General features: G+C 41.9%; 1 protein-coding gene across 2 annotated transcripts in view; it reads left to right on the top strand.

The window, feature by feature from the left end:
• LOC125463674 (dynein axonemal heavy chain 9-like) overlaps positions 1–19,747 on the top strand; it is a 453,254-nt gene that overhangs the window by 77,555 nt on the left and 355,952 nt on the right. For both annotated transcript variants that reach the window (XM_059653804.1, XM_059653803.1), the window contains exons 17-22: positions 1,171–1,595; positions 2,886–3,108; positions 5,461–5,627; positions 14,531–15,401; positions 16,281–16,411; positions 18,346–18,472. In XM_059653804.1, coding sequence (XP_059509787.1) covers positions 1,171–1,595; positions 2,886–3,108; positions 5,461–5,627; positions 14,531–15,401; positions 16,281–16,411; positions 18,346–18,472 — 1,944 coding nt within the window. The remainder of the gene's footprint in view (positions 1–1,170; positions 1,596–2,885; positions 3,109–5,460; positions 5,628–14,530; positions 15,402–16,280; positions 16,412–18,345; positions 18,473–19,747) is intronic.

Raw genomic sequence — 19,747 nt, 5'->3', positions numbered from 1 at the left:
ATCTACCATCCAGCTCTTCAATTCTGAGATGCTACATTTGTGTACGAATCTAAGGGTGTACGGTCAGATGGCACCATGGGTAATAGGATCACCATTTAGTCGATAGTTTGGTAACCCATTCTTCCACTTTATTTCCGGCTTAAATTCAGCTGAATATTTAATTGTTCTTCATTCTTGAAGACTTCATGATAGACCATGTGGTACTCATTAGCCATGTCAGCTAGCTGGGAGATTAGCAACGGGGTATTTGAACCTTGTTCATGTTAAATTACTGAACCTTTCACTTGAACTTTGATCACAATACGAAGTAATTCAAGTTGCGATTTTATTTTAGTTTTTGTTGTGTAGGTTAATACCCAGTTATTGTCTATAACATTGAACGTGATCTGAGAGTGCAGTGTCATAGGGCTAATGCCAAAAATGGGAAGCAAAGTAACTTAAACCAGCCATGATTAACAGCTAGTGGTGAGGTGAGCTCTTTTTCCACCCCTCTATGGTTATTACAGTCTGAAGAAATCAAGGTGAGATTGCTTGTAACAGACTAAAAATGTTTAATTTTGGATTGGTGGTTTTCACAACGTCCTTGTTTTGTTGCTGCATTTTGTATAAGTATTTTGTGCTGGCTGTTCCTCATGTCCTAGCGAGAATAGAATCATAGAGATATAAACATGGAAACAGCTGCTTCGGTCCAACTCGTCCATGCTGTCAGAAGTCCTAAATTAATCCAGTCCCATTTGGCTCATATCCTTCTAAAACCTTCCTATTCTTATATCCATCTAGATGCCTCCACCCCTTCCTCTGACAGTTCATTTCATATGTGCTCCACCCTCTGCATGAAAAGGTGATCCCTTTTTTAAATTGTTCTCCTCTCACCTTAAACCTGTGGCCTGTAGTTTTGGACTCACGTAGACCTTGACTGTTCACCCTATCCATGCCCCCTTGTGATTTTATAAACCTCATTAAGGTCATCCCTCAGTCTCCAATGGTCCAGGGAAAATAGCCCCAACTATGCAGCCTCTCCCTGTAGCTCAAACCCTCCAACCCTGTAAATATCTTCTGAATCCTTTCAAGTTTCACAACACCTTTGCTGTAGCAGGGAGAGCAGAACTGAACACAGTATTCCAAAAATGGCCTAACCAATGTCCTTCTTTGCTGAATTTTAAACATCAGGCTGATATGGAAGACATGGCTGACCTGGTAGACATGCGTCAAAACCTGATGGACAGCATTCAACACGTGATGGAAAAATGCTGTAACTATCAGAATTCCTTTGACCAGTATGCTTACCTGTGGGTTGACGACCGAAAGGAGTTTATGCGTCAATTCCTTCTCTATGGACATGTTCTCACTGCTGAAGAAGTTGAGGCTCATGCAGAAGATGGTGTACCAGAAAGTCCCCCGACGCTTGAGCAGTATAAAGAACAAGTGGACTCTTATGAAAAGATCTATGATGAGGTCAATCATTTGGAGTCCATCAACATATTTGACAGCTGGATGCGAATTGATGCCAAACCATTCAAGTCTGCTCTGTTGAATATCATTAAGAAGTGGAGCCTTATGTTCAAGCAGCACCTAATTGATCATGTAACCAACAGGTAAGACTCAACTTTGTCCCAGTAAAGTTCTTCAGAAGTCTGCTTCATGGCCTCGTATCCTCCATGCCTCCTCCACACCCCTCCCATGACCCAATGCATCCTCTGCACAAGCACACAGGATTAAGTGCAAAGCGATCTATGGATATAGGTGAATAAATCACTATTAGCAGCATTACCAGTTAGCAAAACATTGAAAAATACTAGCAACACTCTAGAAACAAATCCCAGAGATTATAGAATTTAAAACCAGTGAGGGATATTGTTAAGCTTATGTGGAATCTTGGTCAGGCTGCACTTATGATGTGGAGGTGTCAGTGTTGGACTGGTGTAGAGAAATCACATGACACCAGGTTATAGTCCAACAGGTTTATTTGAAATCACAAGCTTTCGGAATCTCTTTCCTCCATCAGATGTTATTGAGAGAGATAGTATCAGAGTGGAACTAATAAGTAAAAGATCAAAGGGTCACACCACTGATGTATTAAATAAACCTAAGATGTTGTGCAATCTTTAATCAGTTAAAAGGTTTTGATTGGTTAATATGTAGATGTAAATCCCCAAATTCCTTTCAAGTCACTGCCATGAGAGAACTAAAGAACTGTGTCCTGATACTACCTACGTCACTAATACCTGAAGAAGGAGTGAGGCTCCGAAAGCTTGTGTTTTCAAATAAACCTGTCGGACTGCACTTCGAATACTTAGCCCTTCAGGCTATTCAAGGAAAGGGCATGTAAACACTGCAGAAAATACAGTCAAGATTTACAAGGATGAACTTGGCAATTACAGTTAATGGAAAGATTTCTCTTGGTGAAGGGGCAAGGAGAGAACTTTCCATGAAGGCCTTTAAAATGACGGTGAGGTGGTTGGCCATCGTACATGGGTGTGGAGAGACCGTTTCCACCTGAGCAACTGAAACTTAGTAACAACCTTGAATTGATGGTTTCTAATGTTTCAAACAGAGAAAAAAGAAACTTTGTTTCTCAGTGTTTAGTATATGGAATGAGCCATGATAGAAAATTTGAGGTACGCAGCGAAGATCTTTTAAAAAAAGCCACATCTGTACGTAAAGGAATTGGAACTAGAAATATATGTTGGAAGGTTAAGATAAAGCATTTGGAGTGGGAGGACACTCCTGATGTAAAAGAATATAATATCATAGATAAGTTGCAGCAAATTACTTGTGCCTGTGTTTTACATTCTGTATAATTCGATATAAAATTCATGTGCCGTTTTGATGTTAGAATTTTGTTCACCTTCCCCTTCAAATCCTTGTCCCTCGCCCCCATTCAGCCTGACTGATCTCCAAGCGTTTATCAAGATAGCCGAAGGAGGTTTACGCCAAAAGGTTGAAGAAGGTGATTTGAATGGCCTGATTAATGTAATGGGCCACCTCATGGCTGTGAAAGAGAGACAGGTTACAACGAATGAGATGTTTGAGCCCCTTAAACAGACCATAGAACTCCTAAAGACCTATGAACAGGAATTACCTGAAGAAGTATACAAGCTGCTGGAGGTCAGTAAAAGTTGGTGTGTTATTTTGACAGCTGGGTCTAATGTTAATTTCCATACTGCTAAAAGGATCTATGCGATCACTGTACTGGAGTTAAAATTGGCTGGAATAAATCCAAGTCCTGTGATTGACATTTTTTTTTACATGCGCACTTGAAATGATCTGTTATATCTTCACGCAAGTTACTCACTTTATGAAAAAAGGATCCTCTTTCCTCCTTCCATTTCTTTGAAAAAGGGTCCAGACCTGAAATTGTATCAGTGATAATGGGAACTGCAGATGCTGGAGAATCCAAGATAACAAAGTGTGAAGCTGGTTGAACACAGCAGGCCAAGCAGCATGTCAGGAGCACAAAAGCTGACGTTTTGGGCCTCTGATGAAGGGTCTAGGCCCGAAACATCAGCTTTTGTGCTCCTGAGATGCTGCTTGGCCTGCTGTGTTCATCCAGCTTCACACTTTATTATCTCTTTCCTTTTAACATTAGGTGTGTTGTCAAAATCAGTTGCGATGTTTCAGTCGTCTAACCTAATTCATGGGCATTCCAGCATGTATGGTATCATAAAATCTCTACAGGGCAGAGAGAGGCCATTCGGCCCATTAAGTCTGTACTGACTCTCTAGCCAGCATTCCATCATGCCTCTGTGACCCCACATTTACCAAAGTTACCTCACCCAGTGTGCACATTGCAGGGCCATTTCCCATGGCCAATCCACCTAGCCTGCGCATCTTTGGACTGTGGGACGAATCCGGAGCACTCAGAGTAAACCCATGCAGACATGGGGAGAACGTGCAAACTCCTCACACAGTCATCAGAGGGTGGCTTCAAACCCGGGCCCCCTGGTGCCGAGCAGGTGCTGTGCTAATCACATGCCATCCTGTGTGTGCAGTGTTGTACCTAAAACAAGCTATGCTTTGTTTTTCGTATGTTGTGAACTATTTTTTTGAAGCTTTGCACTCGCTCAGAACTGAGGTCAGGACTTTCATTTCAAAGGTGGGCAACGGGAGTTGGGAAAGTTCCCAATTTCACATGCCCTTGCCTGAGGAATACCATTTTCCAATGAATGCCTGGAGCAGGGGTCAGCCAGTTGTCATACAACTGACCTGGAAAAAGTCCAAAGCTGGCAGCCCTCCTGCCTGCTTATGGAGGTGTGCTACTTAAAGCAAACTCAGACTACATCCCATTTGGGAATACAGTCTACAGCCTTCATACTCTGTCATCCCCACGTACCTATCCATGCAACCTCATGGTCACTCTACAGCTCAGTCCAGAACCTCCCTAATAGCTCCATCATGCTTTATGCTGTCAGTCTTTAAAATGGATGGAGAGAAACCCCCACAGCTATTGGAACTGGAACATTAAATGTGGAGCTTTTTTTAATATATGAATGAAGTAAGCCCAGTTGATTTTTAAAGCTTCATTCAAAGTTGGCATTATCCAGAGTGTTTTCTAGGAAGAATTTGAGTTTACCTTTTAACAAAATTTTGGGATGCTGATAAAATGTGAGACAAATACCCCCGCAAATAATGTTTTTAGATTATGGTTGCTTAAAAGAAAGGAAATAAACTTGCCTTTATATTGTATCTTCCATGACCATTTACAGCCAATGATGTGTATTTGACATGTGATTATTGTCATCATGAGGAAACATTGTTGCCAATATGTATACAGTAAGCTCCCACAAATAGCAATGTAATGATGACTAAATATTTGTTCTAGTTTAGGGAGACTACGAGAAAGCTTCAAATCACTGACAGCAACTTTTGCATTTCATATGTGGACTGCAACAATTGCTATCAGTTTTAGGAGAGGACAGATGTTGGCAATTTCACTGTTATTGTTCATACTAACTCCAAGCTTATGTGTTCGCGTCTTTGCTACTGTTGTACCGAAGCTAACATCTAACTTCAGAGCACTTGTATCTGCTGAGATGTTGAAACAAGGTTTTTCATGGGCTCCTTTTTGGTTTGTTGTTAGGTTATCTTATGAGTTGCAGTATTTGGAGTTGAACTTGAGTCATGATCTTCTGACTCAAGCATGAATGCTGTCAGTGATGATGCCTTCTTCATGTCACAGTATTTAGTGAGTTCTCTGATAATGTGTCAACTATATCCCAGTTTTGTTAACAGAGTTAATGTATTCTTTGCCTCTTATGTGAGGTAAGGTTTCACTTATGTAAACAATTTTGGTGCAGTTAGCGTTGAAAATAAATCACTAGAAGAGTGTGCTGTGCTATCAAAACATCTGGCTTTTGTTCCAAAGCTAGTTGGTAAAAGTGCAGTTGTCTGGTGTTGCAGCTGCTAGATTGTGCAGTGCTGTCTACATTGACTTGAACGCTTTGCTGCTTGTGTATCTAGGAACTTCCGGAGAAGTGGAATAACATTAAGAAGTTAGCAATCACAACAAAGCAGCAGGTGGCACCTCTTCAAGCCAGTGAAGTGACAGTCCTTCGCAAGAAATGTGCGAGTTTTGACGTGGAACAGCACAAATTCCGCGAGCGGTTTCGTAAGGAAGCGCCGTTCAGGTAAGGGATGAATACTGCTGATGAGTCCGGAGCTATTGTTTTGTAGTTACTACTGTTGGCATCCTTCTGTCCTTTCATTGGTCACAATTATAGTGATGAAATCCAACATCGCCCCTGTATGCCGTCTGTCTGAGGAGCAGACTGTTTTCTGCTAAAGACCTCAAACAAGACACTAAGCTCATGGTCTACATGGCTACAGTGATACCAGTCTTCTCTTAAGTGTGGTGGTTATGGACAACATACAGGAAGCACCTCAAACCCTTGTGAAATATTGAGTGATGCCTCTCCAAATCCACTAGCACGATAAGCATGCACTGCAATATCAGGACCTACTCTCAGGTTAATATTCTCCTCCTCGAGGCATTGGTTATGGTCAGAAAAGAATGTGTGAAAATTGGAGCATCGCAGCCACCCACTTCAGCTAACACCAGCTACCCCACTGCTGGCAGGGTTTGCTGCTCCAGTATTGGATGGTCTAGTCAGCTCAGCACCTATTACTCGCGAGTAGAAGAAGGTCATCCTTATTCTGAGGGTCTGTCTAAAGAGAACACTGGTTTGAGATCAGCTTCGGGTCAGGCATAACTCTGTCGTTAAACTCAGTTGTTTAACTGCTGCTTGACTGGAACTGCCACTGCCTCGTTTTAAAGGGAGACCTGAGTGCCAGGTTGACCAATTCGTGCTATGTCTGTACATCAGAAATTTAATAGGAGCTTTTCCTGCTTGGAACATTTTAATTCAGGATGTTAATTTTGTGAAGTGTCCAGATAGGTAAATGAGCATGCCAAAAATTAGATTTGATTCCGCACCACAATTCAATTATGAATGTATCCAGTTCCATAGAAATGTGCGAATACCTCCTCAGAATCGATCATGCTTCACTTCACTTAACTCCAGATGCACGCTGCCAGTGTAGCCCAGAGGTTAGGCCGAAATTACATTGTTATTTCTCAATGAGTAACATTGATGTATCTCATGAGGAATTTGTTCAAAAAATGTTAACTTTTGCTCAGAATTGGAATGGTTTGATGGAACAGCTGTAAATTCCAATGCCTTACACAAATTGTCGACAGCGCATCCCATATGAGTTCTTCTTGTAATGGTATTTCCCTTAATTGGTCACTTTGGCCAGGATATTAATGAAGTCTATTACAACCTTATGAAAAGGAAGCCATTTTTAATTTTGAATCTTTCAAGAGTATTGATTAGGCATAAAAACCCTAAACTTCTGCAGTTATGTATGCACGTTTTATGCAGACTATCTAATTGAATAGATTCCGTATTGCTGCGGCTAGAAGTACTCAAGGAGCAAGATCAGATCACCTGTCATGCTTCAGACCTGATTTCCATTTCCGTCAAATTTAATAGCATTAAGAATCAGGTGAGCTATGTAACAGGTATCTGAGCTGATGTTGTCAGGTGCATCCTATTGTTCAAAACCCAAATTACACCCAGTATTCCTTTTGAGAGATGGTGCTTTATGAATTTTCGCTGCAGTATTTGCCAGTGGCTAAAGGCTCTGGGTTTGACCGACAGTTATAGTTTAGATCAATTAGCTTACTCTCAAGGTGTTTTATTCTTCTTTTGAGAGTTCTGTACATTTTTCTTATGAGGGAAATACAAAACCAATCCCTGAGATACTGAATCGGTGGGGAGGTAGGCAGATACGCTGAAAATTCAGAGTAAATAGAAAGTGAATTGAGTTTACAGTACAAAGAGTAGTCGGATCATCCAGCTGCCTCCTGCTTTTCCAATACAGACCTTTGTACCAGTTTAACCTTCACTGTTTTTTGGATGATTCTTGTTATGTGGAAAGCGCAAAGTGTGGCTGATAGTTGGTTCTGAAATAGTGAACATATTCAGCATTTACTTTTCATTTCCATTCTAATTCATGTCTGTCCACTATTAGAAATTACAGGGTGACAGTGTCTAAACGTCAAGTCAGTGGTGCATGATGCCCACTGGCACTCTATTTAAAGAAAAAATGTTTTACTCTCTCTCCTGTTGAACTGCTCTCTGCAGCTGTGATAATATGCTGCGTTTTAAAAAAAGACCTCAACTTTGCAGCTCATTTGTCTACTGATTTAACAGAGACTTTAACTCTAGGGCTAGTTTCTCTGCTAACACCATGTAACAGCCAAGAAAATTCTATGTGGACATTAATTATAAAGGACAAAATGTTGGAAGTACTCAACACGTCTGGCACCATTTGTGAAAAGCGATGAGCAAAATTAATACTTCAGATCAGTAACTTTTCATCAGTATTGAGAAATGCCCACCACTTCTACTCCCCACTCAACAACAAAATGCCCTCTCCTTTTTCATGATATCATTGTGTAATTTTAGGAGATTTAACGTCTCTGTTTTACCTCATCTCTTTCCAATTTCTAGAACATAACATCCTCCATCAAATGAAACAGTCATTTTGATTAGATTTCAATTTGGAATGCCATGATCACTACTTGTGATGAGATTTTCTCAACGTGGGAGATATTTTAAACTTTCCATCTTGGACCTGTATAGAACTGATGAATCAGATTGTATGTGTGTAACAAAGTTAATTTACAGCAGCTTTTTTTTTACTTTAAATAAGCTCCAGCAAATGTGGAGAGCGAGAAGAGAGTTTACATTTCAAGTTTGTTGTGACTTCTTAAGAACCCTGATGAACAGTCATACCAGACTATTTGTTTTTTTTTCCTTTAATCATTTATGAGATGAGGGTGTCACTGGCTAGGCAGCATTTATTGCCCATTTCCTAATTGCTGGGAGGGCAGTTCAGAGTCAACCACATTGCTCTAGGTCTGGAGCCACATGGAGGCCAGACCAGGTAAGGATGGCAGTTTCTTTCCCTAAAGGACTTTAATGAACCAGATGCGATTTTCCTGACAATCGATAATGGATTCATGGTCATCACTAGGTTCTTAATTCTAGGTTTTTTAAATTGAATTCAAATTCCAGCATCTGCTGTGGCAGGATTTGAACCTGTGTTCCCAGGACATTATCTGGGTCTCTGGATTAACAATCCGGCGATAATACGACCAGGCCATTGCCTCCCCGAAATACTAGAGAGAAACACTCTCTCCACAGATGCTGCCAGACCAGCTGGCTTTCTCCAGTGTTTGCTTCAGATTTCTAGCATCTGCATTCTTTTAAAGTCTGCTTCATGCTTGCAGCTCATTTCTCCCAGCAGCTTACACAGATTGTTTCCTTTACTCTGAGCTCGCACTTTGGGACAAATAATCTAACTCAGCGAGCATCAGTCGTGGAGATTTTGACCAAACTGCCAGCAAGACCAAGCGTGGCTGACTGGCTTCTTTTCAGAACACCTCTATTCAGTCAACATCTAGACCTAGGCACTTTAATTCATGGACCTCTCCTGCTTTGACCTCCTTGTGCTTGGTTTTCAATACTCTTCCAGTGAAGCTGACCATGAGCTTGATGACCAGCATCTTCGCTTTCAGTTCAGCACTTCATAGCCTTCTGCAGCACAACATTGAGTTTGACAATTTTGGATCTGAATCCTAGTCCTGTTCGATGTGGTTGCAGCTGTAATGATTCAGTAATTTCCTGGTACATTTGCCATTTGCTCATCTCTTGTTCCTTTATTTGACCCGTCTCTATTTGTCCTGAGCCATCATCACTGTTTTCATTTAATCTCCTCTGCTTTCAATAATGTCACAGACCTTTTCTACTCTCCATCTTTTCGGGTTTTTTGTATTTGCTTCAAATTTGTTAACCTCACCTACTGTGCCAATTCCTGACTGAAGATCATCACCCTGAAAGGCTAACTAGTTTTCTCTTTCCACAAACTCTGCTGTGTATTTTCAGATTTTATTGCAGATTTCCAACATCGACTGCCTTTTGCTTTTGTTCATTGATCACAAACAATAATTGCAAGGCCAAATATCCCATCAGGGGCTTTTGTTTATTTTCTGTATCTCTGCTGTATCTCGTTAGAATAAAAAAAACTAATATAATCATGAGAAGAATTTCCCAGGATTCTAATTAAAAATGCCATTTCCCACGGTGACTGCGCAGTTTTCTGCAATCTTGTTCATTTATTATTTTGTATTTTGTTTGAGCAGGCAGGTATTTTAATAGGAATTGATGTCCTGTGGTGTTCTAGTGTACTATAAGATCAAAAGAGATAATTGGAACAGATTGTGCAGAAATAACAAGGGCTTGATTTAAAAGGTACATAGCTTGTTTTAGTTTATATGAAATGCTTTGACCTTGCATTAATATTTGTTGTGCATTAGCAAACGTCGCATCAATTTGGGAAGGGGGAATAAGAGTTGGAATATCTTGGATGTATGTATGGATTAGATAAATGACGCAAAACCAAAACACCCTTGTTACTATCACCTGCAGAAATTTGTAAATGCTGCGTAACCAGTTTGTTTGCAATTTCAATTGTGCGTGGACTTGGGAATTAATGACACAAAATTGATATTGCATGCTGATGTATGAAAATTAACATAATATTTTGAAATATAGCCAACAGATTATTTTTCTTCCCAAGTTTTTGTAGCATCTTTCTTTCCCAGTGCAGTTTATTAAAGTTAAAAAAAACACAAATCCCTGATGCACTTTTATTTGTTAAAACTCAGCCAAGATTATTGAACCATGAAAATTCAAAGAAGCCACCCAATGTATTGTATCTCTGAATGTTGCTGGAGCAATCGAAATTCCCTGTCCTGTGCTCTCCCCATAACCTTGCATTTACCTCTGATTCAGATGTGAGCCACTGATTCCTTGAAGCCTGGAATTGCCTCTCCTTTAGCAATTGCCTGTGGCAAAGCATTCCATATTTCACCAGTTTTCTGCAGAGAGACAAGTTCCTTATGCTCTTTCCTCATAACCCTTGTGCCATTTCTAAACCATTGACCACTCAACATTTTCCAGCCAGAAGAGATATTTGCTGGATGAGTGCCCTTTCTCATTTAAAAACAAGCTAGGTTACTGGTTTGGACTTGGAGTCAGATGTAAGATTTTGACATTTGCAGATAGAAAATTGGGAAATGTGATTTAATTAAACAGTTTTACTTAAGTAAAGAAACAAAAATGTATGGAAAGCCATAATAAACTTGCACAATTGGTGTTGTGTTTCAACCTGTTACATTATAACTACACCCTTACAAAAATGATAGCATGATAGTCTTTCTGTTTTGCATTTTGATAAACAAATTTCAGTATAGTTTATGTGTGGGATGATGTATTTTGGCAGAAAGAATAAGGAGGCCACCTCCTTTTGCATAATTAAAAATCTAAATGAGATACAGGATCAGAGGAATCCAATGTTACAAGTAGATCATAAAAAAACCTATGCATTTGAATCCATTGGGCGACACCGTCGCTCAATGGTTAGCACTGCAGCCTCACAGTGCCAGGGACCCGGGTTCGCTTCCAGCCTCGGTTAACTGCCTGTGTGAAGTTTGCACATTCTCCCCGTGTCTGCGTGGGTTTCCTCTGGGTGCTCCGGTTTTCTCCCACAGTCCAAAGATGTGCAGGCTAGGTGGATTGGCCATGCTAAATTGCCCGTAGTGTTCAGGGGTGTGTGGGTTTTAGGGGGATGGGTCTGGGTCGGATGCTCCAAGGGGCGGTGTGGACTTGTCGGGCCGAAGGGCCTGTTTCCACACTGTAGGGAATCTAATCTAATCTAAAGGTTTAAATTGAAAATTATCAACCTGGCTCAAAGTTCCATCGCACCTTAATGAGACTGTCGAGAATGCTGTGTGAGATAGTTCTGGTCTCTGCTGCGTAGAAAACATATTTGCTCCATGTTCAATCACTTTATAAGATTAACAAGTATGATACCTGAACTGAACAATGAAAAGCATCAGGAAATATTGAACAGACCGTAACTATTTTCTCTGGAAAAGATTAATATTATGAGGGGAGATTGTTTTAACGATGAAAGTGTGCGATGTGACAGGCATTGACAAAGTATTTTCCACTTGGGGAGGAAACAAGAGCTGAAGGCCATGAATACATCCTGAGGGAATTCAGGAAGAACTCAAAGAAACTGCACAAAGAATGCTGGGAGTGTCACAGATACTGCCACAATGAGAGACCAGAGCAAATAGCATAGATGCACTTGAAGTGAAGCTAAGTAAGCGCAAGGGAGAAAAGAATAGAAAATCATGTTAATGAAATGTGAGGCTGGATGAACACAGCAGGCCCAGCAGCATCTCAGGAGCACAAAAGCTGACGTTTCGGGCCTAGACCCTTCATCAGAGAGGGGGATGGGGAGAGGGAACTGGAATAAATAGGGAGAGAGGGGGAGGTGCACCGAAGATGGAGAGAAAAGAAGATAGGTGGAGAGGAGAGTATAGGTGGGGAGGTAGGGAGGGGATAGGTCAGTCCAGGGAAGACGGACAGGTCAAGGAGGTGGGATGAGGTTGGTACGTAGGAGATGGAGGTGTGGCTTGGGGTGGGAGGAAGGGATGGGTGAGAGGAAGAACCGGTTAGGGAGGCAGAGACAGGTTGGACTGGTTTTGGGATGCAGTGGGTGGAGGGGAAGAGCTGGGCTCATTGTGTTGTGCAGTGGGGGAAGGGGACGAACTGGGCTGGCTTTGGGATGCGGTGGGGGAAGGGGAGATTTTGAAGCTGGTGAAGTCCACATTGATACCATTGGGCTGCAGGGTTCCCAAGCGGAATATGAGTTGCTGTTCCTGCAACCTTCAGGTGGCATCGTTGTGGCAGTGCAGGAGGCCCATGATGGACATGTCGTCTAAAGAATGGGAGGGAGGGTGGAAATGGTTTGCGACTGGGAGGTGCAGTTGTTTATTGCGAACCGAGCGGAAGTGTTCTGCAAAGCGGTCCCCAAGCCTCCGCTTGGTTTCCCCAATGTAGAGGAAGCCATACCGGGTACAGTGGATGCAGTATACCACATTGGCAGATGTGCAGGTGAACCTCTGCTTAATGTGGAAAGCCATCTTGGGGCCTGGGATAGGGGTGAGGGAGGAGGTGTGGGGGCAAGTGTAGCATTTCCTGCGGTTGCAGGGGAAGGTGCCGGGTGTGGTGGGGTTGGAGGGCAGTGTGGAGCGAACAAGGGAGTCACGGTGAGAGTGGTCTCTCCGGAAAGCAGACGGGTGGGGATGGAAAAATGTCTTGGGTGGTGCGGTCGGATTGTAGATGGCGGAAGTGTCGGAGGATGATGTGTTGTATCCGGAGGTTGGTGGGCTGGTGTGTGAGAACGGGGCGGATTCTCTTTGGGCGGTTGTGGCGGGGGTGGGGTGTGAGTGATGTGTTTCGGGAAAAGCGGGAGACGCGGTCAAGGGTGTTCTCGACCACTGGGGGGGGGAAGTTGCGGTCCTTGAAGAACTTGGACATCTGGGATGTGCAGGAGTGGAATGCCTCATCGTGGGAGCAGATGCGGCGGAGGCGGAGGAATTGGGAATAGGGGATGGAATCTTTGCAGGAGGGTGGGTGGGAAGAGGTGTATTTTAGGTATCTGTGGGAGTCGGTGGGCTTGAAATGGACATCAGTTACAAGCTGGTTGCCTGAGATGGAGACTGAGAGGTCCAGGAAGGTGTGGGATGTGCTGGAGATGGCCCAGGTGAAGTGAAGGTTGGGGTGGAAGGTGTTGGTGAAGTGGATGAACTGTTTGAGCTCCTCTGGGGAGCAAGAGGCGGCGCCGATACAGTCATCAATGTATCGGAGGAAGAGGTGGGGTTTGGGGCCTGTGTAGGTGCGGAAGAGGGACTGTTCCACGTAACCTACAAAGAGGCAGGGATAGCTGGGGCCCATGCGTGTGCCCATGGCCACCCCCTTTGTCTGTAGGAAGTGAGAGGAATCGAAAGAGAAGTTGTTGAGGGTGAGGACGAGTTCGGCTCTGGATCCCACTCCCTTACCACACTAGGTTTAATCCTTCCTGAGTGGCTGTAGCAAAATTCCCTGTTAGGATGTTGGTGTCTGACTAGGTTAAATGCAACCTGCCTTTCTATTACAAGTCCCATCTGCTGCAAAAGACATCTCGATGATCCACATACCTGAAGTTGTCCTCTCTGCACCAACTCTTTTAGTCATGCTTTTAACTATATTATTTCGCTATTCCTAGCCTCGCTGGCGTGTGGCACTGGAAGCAATCCTGAGATTACAACCCTAGGCGTTCTGCTTTTCAACTTTCTACCTAACTTACTAAACTCCCTTTGCACGATACCATCTGTCTTTCTGTCAATGTCATTATTACCAATTCGGACCACAACCTCTAGCTGCTCAACCCTCCCCCCTTAAAATGTGCTCGTTCAGAGCCAATCTTGACAGTGGCACCAGGGAAGCAATGCATCATCTCGAAGCCTCGCTTGCAACCACAGAAATGCCCCTCAGTACTCCTGACTATAGAGTCCCCATTACTACTGCTCACCTACATTTTGAACCTCCCAGCCGTTGTGCTGAGTACCCGTGAAAGGCCACCATCCTGTACAAAACCCATAATGCTATATCTGTTTGAGAGGGGAATGGCCACAGGACGATCCTGAACTGCCTACCCATGCTTGCTTGTCTTCCTGGTGGACGCCCAACTCTTCTCTGGCTGTTTAGCTGTTACTCATGGTGTGACCAACTCACTGGATAGAGCAGTAGGAGGTGTCTGTGGGGTGTAATGGCAATAGAGGCAATGAGCTTATTTCTGTTCTGTAGGTGCAATTTAACTCCATTTTAATCCTGTCAAAGTCATCACTGTTGCAGTGAAAATAATGCCAGTATCTCAAGTCTGTTTTTCAGCATGGTTTCTTGTTTATCAATTGTTCTGGTGAAAGCTTTGCTGGATTACCTTTGATGTTCCAATGACCTTTCTTGAGCTTGTAATTTTAGTCAATATCTCAGCATAAACAAAAGTTGCAGTGCTTTTTAAAACCACATTGTATGCTGCTTTACATAAATTCACTCTCCTACTTCATCAGGTTCAACAGTATGCAGCCTTACCAGATGTTGGATGTTGTCCATTGCCAGATAAGCCAGATGGAAGCAACCATGCACAGCATTATTGAATCTGCCAGTTTGTTTGAGGTTAACGTGCCAGACTACAGACAACTAAAACAGTGCAGAAAGGAAGTATATCTGCTGAAAGAACTCTGGGATATGATTGTTCTCGTGGATTCAAGTATGAATGACTGGAAGACTACAAAGTGGAGGGAGATCAATGTTGAAAACATGGAAATGGAGTGCAAAAGATTTGCTAAAGATATTCGAGCCTTGGATAAGGAGGTGAGGGCTTGGGATGCTTTCGCTGGGCTGGACAACACGGTGAAGAACATTTTGACTTCATTACGCGCTGTAGCTGAACTTCAGAACCCAGCTATTCGGGACAGACATTGGTATCAACTAATGCAGGCTACGCATGTGACATTCACAATGGACGACGGCACAACTCTAGCTGATCTCCTGAAACTGAACCTGCACAACTTTGAAGATGAGGTCCGTGGAATTGTTGACAAGGCGGTGAAGGAAATGGGCATGGAGAAAGTATTGAAGGAACTGGACACGACCTGGAGCACCATGGAATTTCAGTATGAATGCCACTCACGCACTTCTGTCCCATTGCTCAAATCTGATGAAGAGCTCATTGAGACCCTGGAAGACAACCAAGTCCAGCTGCAGAACCTGATGACTTCCAAGTACATAGCCTTCTTTCTGGAGGAGGTGTCTAGCTGGCAGAAGAAGTTGTCTGTAGCTGACTCCGTCATTTCTATTTGGTTTGAGGTGCAGCGCACGTGGTCACACCTTGAAAGCATCTTCATTGGGTCTGAAGACATTCGCTCACAATTGCCTGAGGTACAAAACCATTTCTGACAAACAAAGGAATTCGTTATTTTCAAGAGCTCTGAAACTGTTAAAACCTCTTTTTGCATTTTAAGTTATGATACTAGAAGTGCAGGTCTCAATTTCTGAGCTGAGACAGAAAGTTAGAGAAACAAAGTGATTCGAATATTCAGGAATACAAATCACTAAAAGCTAGTTTATGTAGGTATGAAAAGTATTTGGAAAGACCAATTGGATGGTGGCCTTCATTTCAAGAAGGCTAAATATTAAAGACAGGAGGTGATGCTTTACTTTTGTGGAGCTGTAATCAGATGCTACCTGTTGCACAGGATTTGGTTGTGGATCGGTATGATACATTGGCCATTGGTGAGGTAAGAAGTAGATTCACGAGAACAACATCAGGGCTTAAAGGGCTAATGTGTTCAATTATTAGGATAAGATGCATAAAAGTGACTTGTATTTCCTTGAGTTTAGGATGTTATGAACAGTGATCTAATTGTGTTGTTCAAAATGATAAAGGAATTAGAAAATATAGATGCAGAAAATAAAGTTCTGGTGGAGGGATTCAAAACAAGGGGAGATATTTTAGCTTACCAAAGTGAAACTAAGAAGCACTATTTTCTACAAGGAGTAACATAAATAAAGAACTCTTGCTCAAAGAGTCAGTTCAAATATTAAAGATTAAATATGTGGATGAAAAGCAATGAAAGTGTATTCTGGTACACATCAGCCTTGATTTAAATGGATTGTAGATCAAGCTCTGAGTTGAAAAGCTTATTCTGCTCATGCTTTTGTGAAATTATTTGGTGGGTAATATATGATGATAAATACAATTTGTACAATAAATTCAAATGCATTTGAAAATGTTCCCTTACTCTACATGCCATTTAGGATTCCAAGCGCTTTGATGGAATTGATGTAGATTTTAAAGAGCTGGCTTGGGATGCTCAGCAAACTCCGAACGTGGTAGAAGCTACTAACAAACCAGGATTGTGTGAAAAGCTTGAAGACATCCAGATCAGGTCAACCATAACTTTTTAATCAAATTTGATTAAATGTTAAAAGAGTTGAGGTTATAATGTGAAGTTAGGCGGTGTTTGATTTAACAGAGAGCCCTTGTTGGGCCTACAGGTCGGCGCCAACCCTTAGAAGTTCCTGGCGTTGAAGACCTCTTGTGGCTCCATCCTAGATTCAGGATCAGGGATGTTCCTTTCCAAGAGGTTTGTTAATGTGCTCACTGAGACTATTGGAGCTCCCTTCATATTAACTGCTTACACGATGCAGCAATCAGAGTTTAGTTGGAATTTTCAGACAATGCCCGGGTACAGCTTGAAATAATGTGCCTTGGATCTAAGGATAATCATCATGATTTCATTGACATCCAATTATGTTTGATGGCAAAATTCGGTCTTTACCATATTTGTGGATTTTTTTTCAAAACAGACCAGCAGATGTTAATTGATATGGTTTTCAAGGCTGAGGATATTGAAAAAGTCTGTGCATGTTGGAAAATTAACTCTCTCATGCAATATGGCTGAGTCCAAGTCCCCAGTGGCTTTCTGTAACCCCTGTATATAAGTTTGAATCATTTATTTTCACGTGCATTTAATATATGCGGTATGGTGGCTCAGTGGTTCCGGAACCAAGAGGTTATGGTGAAGCTGTACAAAACTCTGGTGTGGCCGCACCTTGGAGTATTGCGTACAGTTCTGGTCACCGCATTATAAGAAGGATGTGGAAGATTTGGAAAGGGTGCAGAGGAGATTTACTAGGATGTTGCCTGGTATGGAGGGAAGGTCTTACGAGGAAAGGCTGAGGGACTTGAGGCTGTTTTCATTAGAGAGAAGAAGGTTGAGAGGTGACTTAATTGAAACATATAAAATAATCAGAGGGTTAGACAGGGTGGATAGAGAGAGCCTTTTTCCTAGGATGATGACGGCGAGCTCGAGGGGGCATAGCTTGAAATTGAGGGGTGAAAGATATAGGACAGATGTCAGAGGTAGTTTCTTTACTCAGAGAGTAGTAAGGGAATAGAACGCTTTTCCTGCAATGGTAGTAGATTCGCCAACTTTAGGTACATTTAAATCGTCATTGGACAAGCGTATGGACGTACGTGGAATAGTGTAGGTTAGATGGGCTTCATATCGGTGTGACAGGTCGGCACAACATCGAGGGCCGAAGGGCCTGTACTGTGCTGTGATGTTCTATGTTCTAAGTGGTTAGCACTGCTGCCTCACAGCGCCAGGGACACTGGTTCAATTCCAGCCTCGGGCAACTGTCTGTGTGGAGTTTGCACGTTCTCCCCTTATCTGTGCGGCTTACCTTCAGGTCCTCCAGTTTCCTTCCACGGTCCAAAGTTAGGTCGGTTAGGTGGATTAGCCGTGCTAAATTTCCCATAGTGTCTGTAGATGTGTAGGTCAGGTGGGTAGCCATGGGAAATGCAGGGTTACAGGGATAGTGTAGTGGGTGGTTCTGGGTGGGGGATGTGCTTTGGAGGGTTGGTGTGAACTCAATGGGCCAAATGGCCTGCTTCCACAATGTAGGGATTCTGTGATATAAAATATAGTGAAAAGTTTAAACTTTTGCCATGCATTGGCACCATTTTGAGTAACTTGGAAAAGACAAAACAAAATAGGAAAATCCAAGTTCCTAGCGCTGCCAATAGTTGCCACCAGCGTCCTGCTCCTGGCTCACCAGCTGGCTGACTCTGTGTATTCCTATGTGTACTCAACACATGACTACCAGAGAATGAAGAGCTCCAAAAAATGTAGTTCCTTTTTGAATATTGGCAAATAAAACAACCTGTGCCAGGATAGCTTTCAAAATCACTGCAAAGGGGAAAGCTTTCTCCAAATAAGGTTGGAAAGATTTATGGTACATTAACTTAAGACAGCTCAAATAACATGTCAGACTTATCATATGTTGATGCCCTGTTAACGTTTTTTTCCCTGTACAGACTGGCTCTCTGTGAAAAAGCACTGGCGGAATATCTCGACACTAAAAGACTGGCATTCCCCAGGTTTTATTTCATTTCCTCTGCTGATTTGTTGGATATTCTGTCCAATGGCACAAACCCTCATCTGGTGAGTTGCAAACATTACAGAAGACTATAAATCAGTTGTCAATAATATAATTGGGCAAACACCTCTCCATTATATTTGTAGATACATTCAGCCACTCACAATATTAACCAAGCTGACAAAGACTTACAGGCAAAAATTATTTGGTGGGAATAAAAATGTTTCTTTGCCTTAACTTGCTTTAAATGCGACTTGATAAGGCTTATTGGATTATGACCAGATATCAGTTTCCAATAGTTTGCTTAACTGGCGTGGATTGCGCAGGGAACGAGGTTAAGTCAGTCAATAACTTTCATGTTCCTGAAAAGATTTTTGTGCGTTTAGAAGGGATGGCAATGCTAAATTGTCAGTCTTCAGATGAGACATTGTTTAAAGGCATGTATTACATCATAATCACTGCATTCTAGTCAATTCATTTCATTCGCGGAGTTTAAGGAAGAACTGATGGAAAATGTGTGATGGTACCATCTTTAATTAGGGAAAGGTAGGCCTGAAGGAAATGATTGCTTTTTAAAAATGCAAATTTTAATGGCTGCAGTAGCTGAGTCGCAGTTTGTAATTTTTCAGAATAGCATCCTATTTGTTCGTCCCCAAGTCCCCACCCAAGGGATCAGTTTAAACAAATGTATTTTCAAAAAAGCAGAAGGAAGTTATATTTGTTGCAATTATTTTATAAATATTTAATCTTTAAGATTAATTTTTGGAATAACTGCATTTTTAATTGAGTTTATTTGATATACTTCTAATAAAAATGAGCCGGTTAAATTAAATATCGTTAATCATGGCTCAGAGACGAATAGATATCCTGATGCATTGTTTCATCGAATAATACAGACTCTGAAAAATGATGAAACTTGTATTGTTTCAGTCTAAAAATGAGTTGATACAGGCTGACAAGTTAATAACTCAGAATAGAAATGTATAACATGCAGTAATTTAACAGGAGAAAGGAAAGGCGAATTTTAAATCAGTTTTCCAAGTTATGCGAGCCAAAGAGAGTGCAAACAAAAAGATTATGATTTCTCTTATTATCCAGAATGCAGAACTGAATAAAGGTTCTGTTGTTAAGTATCATTGGTATGATTACCAAGTATGGTGCTTGTCTGTTATTGCTTAAGTTCTCACCTTGTTATTACAGATACTGAATCCGCATTTCAATCTGAGTGAGTCTATTTTATGTTATCAGGCTATTTTTCAACATTGGGGTCCAGTTGCAATAGTCAAATGCTGTTTTCATTAACATTTGGAAAGTTAACACTGGACATTCCAGGCAGTCTC

Source organism: Stegostoma tigrinum, chromosome 22 (genome assembly GCF_030684315.1).
Source record: "Stegostoma tigrinum isolate sSteTig4 chromosome 22, sSteTig4.hap1, whole genome shotgun sequence".
Taxonomy (NCBI): Eukaryota; Metazoa; Chordata; class Chondrichthyes; order Orectolobiformes; family Stegostomatidae; genus Stegostoma; species Stegostoma tigrinum.
The sequence above is the reverse complement of the archived record's forward strand: the minus strand, read 5'-3'. Positions and strand labels throughout refer to the sequence as shown.